Source organism: Anolis carolinensis, chromosome 4 (assembly GCF_035594765.1).
Source record: "Anolis carolinensis isolate JA03-04 chromosome 4, rAnoCar3.1.pri, whole genome shotgun sequence".
In the NCBI taxonomy this organism is placed as follows: domain Eukaryota; kingdom Metazoa; phylum Chordata; class Lepidosauria; order Squamata; family Dactyloidae; genus Anolis; species Anolis carolinensis.
Window position 1 is genome coordinate 248671857 of NC_085844.1, and position 15344 is coordinate 248687200.

Genomic DNA, 15344 nt, shown 5'->3' on the forward strand with positions numbered 1-15344 from the left:
TTGTTGTGTGTTTTCTGGGCTGTATGGCCATGTTCCAGAAGTATTCTCTCCTGATGTTTCGCCCACATCTATGGCAGGCATCCTCAGAGGTTGTGAGGTATATGAAGAATTATTTGAGAACACAGAAATGGCCAACCACTCCAAAAACTATCTTGTTAGACTATACAGAGAAGCCATTGAAATCCACAAGCATGTGGACAATTTCAACAGAAAGGAGGAAACCATGAAAATGAACAACATCTGGCTACCCCTTGCCAAGAAGCAAGAAAGTCGCATTCAAAGAAGGCAACAAGCTTGTTTTCTCCTGCTGTAGAGACTAAGACATGAAGCAGTGGATCGCCTAAGCAATGGATTCAAATTACCTAAACAATAGGAAGAAGTTTTTGATGGTTAGTGGACCATGATGCTTTGAAGTCTGGTGGAGTCTCCTTCTCTGAAGGTTTTTAAGCAGAGGCTGAATGGCCATCTGTCAGGAGGGCTTGAATTGTTTCTTCCTGCCTGGAAGAATGGACTTGGATGCAGGATGTGGTTGGACTGGATGACCTGGGGTCTCTTCCAATGGATTCCATCTACACTGTGTCCTTAGTCTATACTTTTCTCTCAGTCTGTTGTGAGGTAGATAATGCACTGTTTGATAGGAATGCATTGATTTGTAGCCCCATTGTGTAATACTGGTGGAAAATACAGTTCTGATGGACATGTGGTCACACACCCACTGAAGAGTTAAGAGTTAAGTAGGTGATGATGTGGAACTGAAGGGACAGGTAAAAGAAGCTGAATCATGAATATGTAACAGGCATGATGAGAATTACATCATTCACTGCCTGATGATGAGAATCAATGGGTATAAAAGAGAGCATCAAGCACGTGCTCTTTCTCTTGCCGTAATTCTCTTGCTTCTCTGTTGTGAGTATATCTCTGCATATGCCATTGACTGATAGGACATCAGGGGATCCTGATGTGTGTGTATATAGATGTACATAAAGCAACGTGTCAAGATTAAAAGCCTCCACTATGAATTTGGATGAATACTGAGTCAAAGAGTGAGCTGCACAAGGTCAGGCTCTGCAGTAAAACTCTGCTGACAACTGATAAAGGACTCTGCTATGCTTGGGCTGATTTTTATAGCTTGCCTCTGAGTCAATCAGTCTGGTGTGCAGCATTAGGGAGGGCATGATTGAAGAAGGGGGAAAGTATAAATCACGCACCTATCCTGATGTTTTTTTCTGACATCTGTAACTGCATCTTACAATCATTAAAACCTTCAGAGGAGGTTTGCCATTGCCTTTCTCTGAGGCTGAGACAGAGTGACTTACCCAAACCCACCCAGTGGCTTTCCATGATGAATTAGGGATCAGACTATGGCCTCTCTGAGTCCTACACTTAACCATTGCATCAGACTTGCTCTCATAAGAAATTGCACATTGCACTGACGCTCAGGAGACTGTTATACACAGAACAAGATGCTGGGGTTTTCCTGCATCTCAGCCTTGTTTTTCCTCCATCTCTCCTGTGAGTTTTTGCATGACCAAAATGCAACAACATGCATGCATTCCTATGTCATTGCTTTCTGCGCGGACAGGGCAATAAGGTCTTCTCTGTTCCATGCTGCATTCAGCAGAGGGTTTGCTTTGGCGACGTCTCTCTCTTTCCGCTTGCCTTGTGATGACTAATCTTTGCGCATTAGCCGAATCCCCTGTAGGTTTGCTTCTTGGGGAGGCAGACGCCGCCGATTAGGGAGCTTTTATCTGGAATGGCATCCCGCTTTGCCGCTTTCAGGAGAGCGAAGGGGTGGGATTGAGTTTTCTGTTTCTCTTCCTGCCACTTCCCTGCACACTGTGGGGCTGGGGATCAACGCAGGGCAGTTATACTGAGAGCTGCTTAAAATAAAAACAGATTGACTGCACATCTGACTTGAAATGCAGAAACCTGGAAAGATTATCCTTTCCAAATCTCTCCAAATATGAACCTGTTTGAATTTAAAGATCCATCATTTCAGGACACAAGAAAGGGCCTTCTCTTCGGCTGCATCCAGGTTTATTTATTTATTTATTTACAGTATTTATATTCCACCCTTCTTTCTCACCCCGAAGGGGACTCAGGGCGGATCACATTATATACATATAGGGCAAACCTTCAATGCCCATAAACACATCGAACCAAGACAGAGACAACAGACAGACGCAGAGGCAATTTAACCTTCTCCTGAGGGGATGTTCCATTCTGGCCACAGGGGGGAGCAGCTGCTTCATCATCCACTCTGATGGCACTTCCTCACTTCCTCATTCCAACGTTGTAAATTAGTTAAACTTGCCTCCCCACTTTTATAAGTGGTACCTTATTTCCTACTTGATAGATGCAACTATCTTTTGGGTTGCTAGGTCAGCAACAAGCAGGGGCTATATTTTATTTTTAATTGACGGGTGCTCACCCCGCCACAGGCTGGCCTCGAACTCATGACCTCATGGTCAGAGTGATTTATTGCAGCAGCTGTTTACCAGCCTGCGCCACAGCCCGGCCCCAAGCTGAAAGTCCTTCCTTTATTAGACTTGGTTGGTCACTTTTTTTTGCTATCTTTCCTCCTGCCAGTGAAGATCTTTCTTTCTACTCTGGTTCTATATTGTTTAGCCACTGTTGTTTCCACATCAGCCATCATGTCATTTCTGAAATATGGCAAAACTTATCTCAGGGTTTTCTGGGGTTGGAAGTGACTCGCCTAAGGTTGCCCAGTGGGCTTTCATTACTGTGCAAGGAATTGAACCCTGGTCTCCAAAATTGTAATCCAATGCTCAAACCACTTGCTCTCTTAAATGGAGCATATTGTGTTTTTGTATTAATATTAGGTTTTACATTCTTTTAAACTTGTTAACTTAATCTTTTACAAAGGTTGGATGAAAAGTAATGCCTCTACCTTCGTTACTTGGGAATATTTTAATAAATCAAATGCAGAAATAATCCTTAGAATGTGTTCTTTATAATAAATAATACTAATAATACTAATAATAATAATAATAATAATAACAACTTTATTTTTATACCCTGCCCCATCTCCCTGGAGGGACTCGGAGCGGCTTTCATGGGGACAAAGCCCGACATATACAACAATAAAACAGTGAAGCGAATATTTCAACAATAAAACATCAACATCAATAAAACCATCATAAAAAACAACATACAGCACAAACTATTAAAAACAGATGACTAAAACTACCACTATTCACTTTTAACTACCACTATTCTTTAACTACCACTATTCACTTTTACACATAATCATCAGACAAATTGATACATTTCTGCCAACGATGAACAAGTTTTCTGAAGCCAGAAGAAGTCGACACTCTGTTTCCGCAACCAGCGTCTCACAATACACAGTGCACAGATCTTCCGATAGCCAAGCAAAACAATAATGTGACCCACACGTTCTTGTGAAATGCCAATTATGCTTGAAATTTCTCTCTGAGTGATACGACGATTGTCCTGAATCAATCTGTCAACGTTTTACTTGTGAAACTCGGTGGTTGCTGTCACAGGACATCCAACTCTGTTTGTCACGCAAGTCAGATGTTCCTACCTTAACATCTTTAAACTTACTCACCCAACAACGCACAGGACTCACATCAACACAATCCCCATAAACAGCTTGCATTCTCTGATGAATCTCCTTTGGGGTGACACCTTCTGCTCTCAAGAATTCAGTGACTGCACATTGCTTAAGTCACATTGACCAACCGTCTGTGCAGGGTTCCATACTTTGCACTTCAACAACACAACCGTTCAATGCTAAGGCTTCCTGCCAAATGGAACTGTAGAGGAGAGTCTACTGAACAAGCCAGTACCTGCTGCATGCCAATATTGCCATCTGTTGAGGAGTTACGAAGGTGGGGGCATTACTTTTCATTCAACCCTCGTAGTATCATTGTTCATTGATCCGTTTTGACTTTTGTATTATGCCATTCTGTTTGCTGAGCTGCTCGCTTCCCAGCCTGTTTGTACGTGCCGTTCCCTGGAGCACAAGTTAGTGTTAACCGATTGCCTATTGATTATTTAATGGTTGTGTCAATTGTCAACATTCTCTTTGTTTTGGCTGGAGCAGGATGGGATATGGAGGCATCCATGTTGCAACGGGAGGGACCTTCTGAGAGATACCTTTCCTGCCATTAATCCAAAAGGTTTTGTTTCTCCAAGGATTGTGTGTTTGTGTGCCTTCAAGTTACCTGTTGACTTATGCTGACACATGAATTTCAGAGGGTTTTCTTAGGGAACAGGATTCTGTAGCATTGGCTATGGCAGTTAAAGTGGTGTCAGTGAAGTTGAATTTAGACTATGGACCACAGTTAAGAAGGGTTCTGCCTGGTGAGCTGTGCTAACCACTAATGTTTCCTGAATAGAGAGAGACCCACCAGGGTGGAGATAGTTGACAGAGGCTTTAATACAGGCATGGGCAAACTTGGGCTCTCCAGGTGTTTTGGACTTCAACTCCCACAATTCCTAACAGCCGGTAGGCTGTTAGGAATTGTGGGAGTTGAAGTCCAAAACACCTGGAGGGCCAAAGTTTGCCCATGCCTATATTAAAGCCTCTGTCAACTATCTCCACCCTTCTGGTAGGGCATAGTCTGGAAAACACAAAGTAAAGATATGTTGATGAATTTTGATAGGCTCAAGTGTCCAGTTCAATGCCAAACAAAGGTGTAAGACAGGAATGTTGATCTTGGGTACTCAAAGGCTTGGCTGTCAACAAAAGAGGTTTGATACATGTGGACAGACAAACAGCTAGACAAACAGGTTTGGGTTTGGCTGGAGATCACCTATGTCTGCATATACAAGGGTTGAATGAAAAGTAATGCCTCCACCTTTGTTACTTGGGTTTGGATGGGAATATTTTAATAAATCGAACACAGAAATAACCCTTAGAATGTGCTCTTTAACAACCACTATTCACTTTTCCACATAATCACCAGACAATTGGATACATTTCTGCCAACGATGAACAAGTTTTCTGAAGCCGTCACGGAAGAAGTCAACACTCTGTTTCCGCAACCAGCGTCTCGCAGTCCCCATCGTGCACAGATCTTCCGATAGCCAAGCAAAACAATCATGTGGCCCACACGTTCTTGTGAAATGCCGATTATGCTTGAAATTTCTCTCTGAGTGATACGACAATCATCCTGAATCAATCTGTCCACCTTTTGCTTGTGAAACTCAGTGGTTGCTGTCACAGGACATCCAACTCTTTGTTTGTCACGCAAGTCAGATGTTCCCGCCTCAACATCTTTAAACTTACTCATCCAACGACGCACAGTGCTCACATCAACACAATCACCATAAACAGCTTGCATTCTCTGAGGAATCTCCTTTGGGGTGACACCTTCTGCTGTCAAGAATTTAGTGACTGCACGCTGCTTAAGTCAAATTTCCCGACTGTCTGCACAGGGTTCCATACTTCGCACTTTAACAATACAACCGTTCAATGCTAAGGCTTCCCGCCAAATGGAACTGTAGAAGAGAGTCTACTGAACGAGCCAGTATCTGCTGCAGACCAGGACTGCCATCTGTTGAGGAGTTATGCAGGTGGAGGCATTACTTTTCATTCAACCCTTGTATATGTGGGAAAAGGGTCTGGTTGATTGCTTTGGCTTGGAGAAAGGCCCAAGGGGTTTGCCCGTCCTTCTTGTCCAGGAATCTCTCTGCAGGGAGGTGAAGGGCTCTGGCCCTATTTGGTTATACAGTATGTTGATAAAGAAGTTGATACATTTTATAAATCTATGAAATATGTATAGTATACAGACAGATTTTTTGTTGTGTTAGAAGTGACTTGAGAACACTGCAAGTCACTTCTGCTGTGAGATAATTGGCTATCTACAGAGACGTTGCCCAGGAGACGCCCGGATTTGTTACCATCCTGCTGGGAGGATTCTCTCATGTCCCTGTAAGCTAGAGCTGACAGACGGGAGCTCACCCCATCTCACAGATTCAAACTGGTAACTTTCAGATCAGCAACCCAACCTTCAGGTCAGCAGTTCAACCGGCACAAGGGTTTAACCCATTGCACCACCGCAGCTCCTTATGAACAGATTAAAGGAATGTAGAAAGTTATGAAGAATCTGTACAAATATGATAGCTGTTGTTGATTTAGTCTTGATCTCCTGTCATCAAGCTTTGGATGTCAAATAAAGGAATTCAATGTGTGCACATAAACGTCCTGCTGAGCTGTGCACACAGACACACAATGAGTCCTTCATAGTGACGTTTGTTGGGCGTCCAGGAAATTAATCTGTAAGGTCAAGGGAAGGTGATGACCCTGTGGCTGACTCTGGCAGGAATCATATTTTTAACACGCACACCTACACATATATATGATAAGGAATAAATGATAAAGATGTAATATGGGCAAAAGCTAATATAATACAGAGAGGAAGGATATATTCTATTAAAAGGTTGGGGAGCTTTTGCCTTTGTAAGAGACTCGCTGATGTAGATCTGGTCTGTACATGTTCAAATACAAATCTTAATAAATATATATATAAAATGAAAGATGAGGGAGGTCTGCTGTTGCTGGTCCATCTCGGAGGGTGACAGATGTCATGGTTTGCAAAGGCACTGTATTATGTGTGTTAACTGGAAAATGAAGCCGATTGGCTGAACCTGCAAAGACTTGGGGATTGATTTGTTACTGTTTCTGTTCTGCTGCTCCAGAACCAGTTTGGAAAAGTTCTTTCAGTTGCTGACTGAGTACTGCTAGTGTGTACTCAGAGAGGCCTTGCTATTTTGAGGCCTGTTTGCTGCTGAGAAAAGAGGGTGAAGAAACAAGACTGTATTCTTCTCTGAAGCAGATTTGTGGACTGAGAAAGGAACATTTATGACTGTGGGCTTCTGTAAGCAATCAGAGGGACCATTGTAAATACAGTAGAGTCTCGCTTATCCAACCTTCACTTATCCAATGTTCTGTATTATCAAATGCAGTCTGCCTTTTAGTAGTCAATGTGTTTGTAGTCAATGTTTTCAATACATTGCAATGTTTTGGTGCTAAATTCGTAAGTACAGTAATTACTACATAACATTGCGGTATTGAACTGCTTTTTCTGTCAAATTTATTGTAAAACATGATGTTTTGGTGCTTAATTTGTAAAATCATAATGTAATCTGATGTTCAATAGGCTTTTCCTTAATCCCTCCTTATTATCCAACATTTTTGCTTATCCAACATTCTGCCAGCCCGTTTATGTTGGATAAGTGAGACTCTACTGTACTTTTTTATCTCTTGGAATCAGTAAAGTTCCTTTATTTTTGTTCTGCAAACCTGAGTGGCATGTTAAAATTTGTTCTGCGGGTGATTCTGGATTGTGAGCTTCCATCTATCATCATGAATCCATAATAACAGAGACATCACAGAAATGAAATTATTTCATTTTATTTGGCATATGTGTCCTTGGTGAACTATGAATTGCTGGGGTGGAGGGTACAATATTCGACAACATCAAACTGCATTAATTCTACAATGCAGATGCACCCATCATCGGTATCAAAGGTGCTTGTGTTTGTTAATGTATTTCAGTAGCCAAGTAGTTAAATGTCATGTTCAAGAAGGAGAACTTGAGTTCAGATTTTACCACTGGAAGCATGAAACTGCTAATAGTGGTTCTCACTAAACCATCTCCTCCTCTTATTTTATCTGTTTTTCTTTCTTTCCTTTCTGTTTCTCTCTATTTGCCTCCTAGTTGGGGTCGCCGTTGGCTCCACCACCAAGCCCTGCGGCTCCATTGCTATGTCCCTGCCCGGAAGCAGAAGACCCTCCACGGGATCCCGAAGGTAAATAGGATTTGGATGCTCCCCCCTTGCGTATTATTTTGCCGGTGGGGCTTCCCACGGCCTTTGTGCCAGTCGGCAGCAAAGACCCTTCCTTCCTGCACTCCCCCCAAGCCTTGCTCGTGCCAAAAAGAGCAAGAGAGCGTCCCATGGTAGGACAGGAGGTCTCTTTCCGCGTGCTTCGTGACAAACGCAAAGCCCTACACAGTGCCTTTTGGGGAACCATAGATACCTGACCCTCTCTCTGAGAAAGAAGGGGAAGGTGGCTTCTCATGGCTTCCGCAAAGCTGCATGTCTGTCGTTCACACGCTGTCCCGTTCTTGTGCATGTACAAACGCCTCACGCCAGCCCTCCATTGCAAACACTGAGGCTGCCATTCACACTTCTTTTCTGCAACACCAAAGGCAGGTGTCGGGGCTCAACAGCAGGGGGTTTCTAGTAATTTTCAAGGTTTTCAGGGAGGTTGCTATTTTCCTTATTGTTTTTTGCCAGAGATGTGTTTGACTACCTTCAGTCTTCTGTATTTGCAGAGGAATGACTTACTTCCTTACTTACTTACTTACTTACTTACTTAGGCGATCCCTCGTAGTTCGAGGATGATGGTCCATTGGTCCTCCATCTTCGCTATCTTGGGGATGGATCCGTAGATGGCTGAAGAGACCTATTCTTGATCTGCATGTTCTCCCGCAGTGAGGACATCAGTTTCCAGGTGGAAGGCAGTCCCGGTCAGGGTTGGCTTGACAGGCCTTCCTCTTGGCACGTTTCTCCCTTAAGTCCTCCGTTCGTGCCTCTTCGAACTCCGCAGCACTGCTGGTCACAGCTGACCTCCAGTTAGAGCGCTCAAGGGCCAGGGCTTCCCAGTTCTCAGTGTCTATGCCACATTTTTTAAGGTTGTCTTTAAGCCCATCTTTAAATCTCTTTTCCTGCCTACCAACATTACATTTCCCGTTCTTGAGTTCAGAGTAGAGGAGCTGCTTTGGGAGACGGTGATCTTTGGGCATTCGGACAACGTGGCCAGTCCAGCGAAGTTGATGGCGTAGGAGCATTACTTCAGTGCTGGTGGTCTTTGCTTCCTCAAGCATGCTGACATTTGTCCGCCTGTCTTCCCAATAAATTTGCAGGATTTTTCTGAGGCAACGCTTATGGAAATGCTCCAGAGGAATATTACACTATGTAACAAAATTTGAAAACTTTTCTGTTCCTGGTTTGAAAGTGTTATTTCCTGTTTAATTGTGCCATACTTTGAAAGTAGTTGTTAAACTCCAGAAACTTTGTTTTTGTGGATGCCATAAACTAGGTTGAATTGGTTGCGACTCTAGGAGGTATTCATTGAAGAACGGTCGCAAAATGTGCAGCAGGACGTCCTGCAAAAACAAAGTTTTTGCTGTTTAATAAACTTTTCCCATGTTTTAATGATAGAACCAATTAGGAAATGACATTTATAACCCAGGAACAAAAATGGTGTTACTTATTATTATTATTATTATTATTATTATTATTATTATTATTATTATTATTGTATGACACAACAAACAAGATAGATATGCTGGATTTCGTTTTACAAAATCACAAGTCGAACACTTCCCAAGTGTCTAGGACTGTGTGATGTATTTTTGGATGATGTGCGCAGATCCCAGCAGGGTGGCCTTTTGCAGTTGGCAGATCATAATTTTGTCAATGTGTATTGTTTCCAAATGCCGGCTGAGATCTTTTGGCATGGCACCCAATGTGCCCATCACCACCAGGACCACCTGTACTGGTTTCTGCCAGAGTCTTTGAAGTTCAGTCTTGAGGTCCTGATAGCGGCTGAGTTTTTCCTGTTTTTCGTCAATGCGACTGTTATTATTATTATTATTATTATTATTATTATTATTATTATTATTATTATTAATCAGCATTATAATTATAATGCTGGACCAGCATAACTAGAGGCCAGCTCAAGAGTTGTATGACAGCCGTAATTCTTAGTGGCACTGGAACCAGTTTGGCACGGCTTGACCACAATCCTTCTCTTGCCTCTGTCAATCCAGTGTTTGCAGTGCCCACTGGACAAAAAAAGGACACTGGAAACTATCTACGGATAATATCTACAGAAAGGGGAAGGAGAAAGGAGCAATCACTCACCCTTTTCCCTTTCCCTTCTGCAAGTGCCCCATCACTATGGGTATCATCATTAAAGGCATCACACAATGTCCAGTGCCATTTTCATGCCCGATGGGCATCGCAAACACCAGATCTATTGGGAAAAGTTGGTGTCATCCCCTATTAGGATGGTGATATCAACGGCAGTACTAGCCACTTCCCAAATAGGAAACGGCACAACTACTTATACATCCCCAAAGTCATACTTCATTCTGGTTTTGGGGAAAAGCTCCAAAGTATCCTGCAACTTCTGTTGATGCAATTCAAGGTTGCATTGAGTGGTCTTGATCCGAATTGTGCAACCGCTATGGAGCTGATTTGGCCTCCCTACAGGATAAATGCCAATGAAAATGCACCCATTGTAAGTTTAAATCTGCATGAAGTCAAGCCAATGTCATATATTATGTTCTACCAAAATAATGGGTTGCATTTGCTGAGTGCCATGGCTCCTAACCAAGAAAGCAGATTTCAACAGAGTGCCCCCATTATATATTATATTATATTATATTATATTATATTATATTATATTATATTATATTATATTATATTATATTGGGGTGGGGAGGGCTGGCCCCTTCCTCAGGCTTGCCTTTGCTACTGCTTCACTAACCTGTTTGCAGCGCGAGCTTTTGCCGTGTTCCATTTTGAACCCCTGCTTGTTTTGTTCTTGTCCTTTTATTTCTTTTCTTCTTCTTCTTCTTTCTGTCTCGTGTATCTCTGTGTTTGTTTTGTTGGTGTGTGTGTGTGTTCTTTTCCTTTAATTTCTTTTAATTCCAAAGCCACGAGTTTTACGAAAGGAGTGGCTTTGCCTCGTTCTTTAAGTCTGCCACGGCCCCTGCCACTCCCACCGAGAAACAGCCTCTTCTTCCTGCCTCCAGGCGTCCCTCCCCACCTGTCAGCATGCGGGACACCTACGGCACCTCCTCGCTCAGCAGCAGCAGCAACTCCGGCTCCTGCAAGGGCAGCGACAGCAGCCCCACCCCAAGGTAACCCTCGGCTCCGGCCAGGGACCCTCCCACAGCCCCATCTCCACCTCCACCCTCCGCTCCCCAGAGAAAGACAACATGCAAGGCCCTGGCTGGGCAACAAGGCCTCCGCCCACCCTATTGTGTCCAGCACAGATCACCCATGGGATTCCAGCTGGCATCCTGTTTGTGACTTACGTTGGCATAAACATCATTTTTGGACTGGGTGCAGAAGGATGCACCATGATGATGACAATGATAATGTTCCCACCACGAAACCCAAGACAGCTCAAAACAAAAACAAAATCATCAAGGCAATAGGCCACCATATTGTTTCCAATAGCAATCACCTGCAGGATTCCAGCTGGCATCCTGTTTGTGACTTAGATCGGCATAAGCACATCCTTTTTGGACTGGGTGCAGAGGGGTGTACTATGATTATGATATTCCCTCCAGGATACCCAAGGAAGCTCAACCACATCTAAACTAACAGTAGCTTTAAAAACAAAACCACTAAGGCAACCACATCTAGGCAACATCAATATGATAATATTGTTTCCAACAGAAATCACCTGCAGAATTCCAGCTGGCATCCTGTTTGTGACTTAGGTTGGCATAAGAACATCATTTTTGGACTGAGTGCAGAGGGATGTACCATGATGATGACAATGATGATGTTCCCACCACAAAATTCAAGACAGCTCAAAACCACAATAGCATTAAAAACGAAATCATCAAGGCAACAGGCCACCATATTGTTTCCAACAGAAATCACCTGCAGAATTCCAGCTGGCATCCTTTTTGTGACTTGGATAGGCATAAGCACATCCTTTTTGGACTGGGTGCAGAGGGATGCACTATGATTATGATATTCCCTCCAGGATACCCAAGGAAGCTCAACCACATCTAAACTAACAGTAGCATTAAAAACAAAACCACTAAGGCAACAGGCCATCATATTGTTTCCAACAGAAATCACCTGCAGAATTCCAGCTGGCATCCTGTTTGTGACTTAGGTTGGCATAAGCACATCCTTTTTGGACTTGGTGCAGAGGGGTGCATCGTGATGATGACAAATTCAAGGCAGCTCAAAGCCACATCTAAACTAACAAGAGTGTTAAAATCAAAGCCACCAATGCAACCGGCCACCATAGTGTTTCCAACAGAAATCACCTGCAGGATTCCAGCTGGCATCCTGTATTGTCATAAGCACATCCTTTTTTGGACCAGGTGCAGAAGGATGCACCATGATGATGATGATGATGATGTTCCCTCCAGGAAACTCAAGGCACTTCAAAACCACAAGTAACAATAGCATTGCAAACAAAAACAATAATGCAACAGGCCACCATATTGATTCCAAGAGAAATCACCTGCAGGATTCCAGCTGGCATCCTGTTCGTGACTTACATTGGCATAAGCACATTCTTTTTTGGACTAGGTGCAGAGGGGTGCATCATGATGATGACAAATTCAAGGCAGCTCAAAGCCACATCTAAACTAACAATAGCATTAAAATCAAAACCACCAATGCAACAGGCCACCATATTGATTCCAAGAGAAATCACCTGCAGGATTCCAGCTGGCATCCTGTTTGTGACTTACATTGGCATAAGCACATCCTTTTTTGGGCCAGGTGCAGAAGGATGCACCATGATGATGATGATGATGATGATGATGATGATGATGATGATGATGATGATGTTCCCTCCAGGAAACTCAAGGCAGCTCAAAACCACAACTGAAGTAACAATTGCATTACAAACAAAAACATTGACGCAACAGGCCACCATATTGATTCCAAGAGAAATCACCTGCAGGATTCCATCTGGCATCCTGTTTGTGACTTACATGAGCATAAGCACATCCTTCTTTGGAGTTGGGTGCAGAGGGATGCACCATGATGATGATGTTCCTGCCAAGAAACTCAAGGCAGCTCAAACTCACAACTAAACTAACAATAGCATTAAAATTAAAAATAAAACCACTAAGGCAACAGGCCACCATATTGTTGCCAACAGAAATCACCTGCAGGATCCTTACGTTAATATAAGCACATCATTTTTGCACTGGGTGCAGAGGGATGCACCATTATGATTACAATGATGATCTTGCCTGCAGGAAACTCAAAGCAGCTCAAAACCATAAGTAAACTAGCAATAGCATTATAAACAAAACCAACAAGGTAACAGGCCACCTTATTGTTTCAGAAATCAACTGTAAGATTCCAGCTGGCATCCTGTTCATAACTTACGTTAGCATAAACCTATCCATACAGCTTTTTTGGATAAGGTATAGAGCAGGCATGAGCAAAATTTGGTCCTCCAGGTGTTTTGGACTTCAGCTTCCAGAAGTCCCAGCCAGCTTACCAACTGTTAGGAATTGTGAGAGTTGAAGTCCAAAACACCTGGGGAGCCAAAGTTTGCCCATACCTGGTCTAGAGGGATGCTACACAATGATGATGTCTTTCCCCACAGTTTGAGTCTCAATGCAGCTTATCAAGGTTAAAGAGGCATCGCTATGAAATTTGCATTGCACAAAAAATTAAAGCCATAACTAAACTGTGAACCAAGGCAACTGGGTGTTCTACTGATTCCAACAGAAATCATCTTCGGGATTCCAGCTGGAATCCTGTTTGCTGCTCTACATGGGCAAAAGTCAGCTTATGAAGGCACCATTATAAAACTGAGATCATGCAAAAATTAGAAATAGAACTAAACTAACAATATAATTAGAAATAGTACTTTTTAAAAGAAAACTACCAAGGCAATTGGTTGCCATATTGTTTCCAGCAGAAATTGTCTCCAGAATTCCATCTGGAATCCTGTTTGTGACATACATGGGCATAAGCACATCTGCATGTCATTTTTTTAAACAGAGTGCAGAGGGAAGGATGGTAACGATGCAACTTATTAAAGTTAAATCCACATAGCTTTTAATGAAACTGCAGACACTGGTCCGGCAGATAAAGGATCATACGGTATTTATATATGGCTACCATACTATAGGCATTGTCTGAATTACAAATATCCAACATGCAAACAATTCATAATTAAAAATGAGGGTGAGGCAACAGGAAGTGAGAGTAATCTACCCCTCAGAAGGGAAATTCACTCCAGAAAGAGTTATTACCATGGGGAAAAGGGTCTCCTCTAAAGCTGTATCTCCAATCCTTGTTTCCACAATAAGCCAATTTTTTTCAAAATCCATGTGTCCTGCAAGAAAATGGAGGTACCTTTGTTTTGAATGTCTGTCAAGCTCCTGCTTCCAGCCAGTTTTCTGTATCTCTCCATTTGCTGTGTGATTTGTCCGCTACACATCGCCATGTTATCCTCCTCTCTGGGGAAAAGGCACCACCAAAGCATCCCATGCAGTTGAGTGTCCTTGTTCTTTTCTCTCTGGTTTGGAGACAGAAATCTAGAAGACAAGGGCAAAGCGTGCTGAACAATTTAAGCTCAAAAGTGGCCGCAGGGGACAATTCTGAAGTCTTTGGAGCAGTAAGTCCACTATGGATGTTTCGTGGAGCTTTCCAAGGTGCTGAACCGTTTCTCCCAAAAAGATTCAGCACCGTGGGTAATACAGGTGTCCCTCCACATTTACGGTTTTGAATTTGGGGGATTTGATTATTCAGATTTGATTTAAAATGTTTTCGCCAGAAACTTCTAGGTCCTCAAGTCTGACTCTGTGCTCTGCTTCCAGTGGAAGTTCACCATAGTTTTGCACTTTTGTGCAGTAAAGACTTTCTGTATATATTTCAGATTTCAATATTAATATCAAAAATACATAGTATGATTTTACATAGGATTTGTGCTACATTAGAACAGTTAAAACAAATATCGCTTAAGTAAAATAAACATTAAATATTGAATAACCAAAAAAATAAAATAAGGTGCAAACACTAAACTAATCTGGGAATCTGCTATTGCAACACATCCAATGAAGTGGTTTAAAACCAGTATAAAAAAAAGATTAGGACTAAGTAAGTTCTGATCTACTTGGAATACACAAAGCTCATTCCAGAAGCCCCTAACCCCAATGAATGTAGATCGTTGACTGTTCTATAAAATTATCACTATGCAGGTATTTGCCAAGAGAAGCAACATAGATCTCTTGGAAGTGTGAGAGCCTTGGTGCTGATCTTCCATTGTTTTTGTTTTACAGGTTGAGCATCCCTTATCTGGAATTCCAAAATCCAGAATTGTCCATGTGGGTGGCTGACCCCATGTAGCCACAATGTACACTGACTTTGTTTCAGGCACAGCATTATTTTAAAATATATTGGGCCCCACCTCCGAAGTATCTCATTATGTATCTACAGGCACATACAGGTATTCCAAAATATAAACAAAAACCCCCAAAAATCCCAAATGCTTCTGGTTTCTTGAATAAGGAACCCCTCACTCCTCTCGAGAAATGTCAAGATTTTCCAGAATG

At 42.5% G+C, this 15344-nt stretch overlaps 1 protein-coding gene across 3 annotated transcripts in view; it reads left to right on the forward strand.

The window, feature by feature from the left end:
• The window catches only part of snph (syntaphilin), a 60011-nt gene that overhangs the window by 35453 nt on the left and 9214 nt on the right, over positions 1–15344 (forward strand). Inside the window, exons 3-4 of one of the 3 annotated variants that reach the window (XM_008118810.3) lie at positions 7716–7806; positions 10725–10931. In XM_008118810.3, the coding sequence (XP_008117017.1) occupies positions 7763–7806; positions 10725–10931 (251 nt within the window). In that variant the 5' untranslated portion in view covers positions 7716–7762. The remainder of the gene's footprint in view (positions 1–7715; positions 7807–10724; positions 10932–15344) is intronic. The other 2 variants (XM_003226108.4, XM_008118812.3) reach the window with 2 other exon arrangements.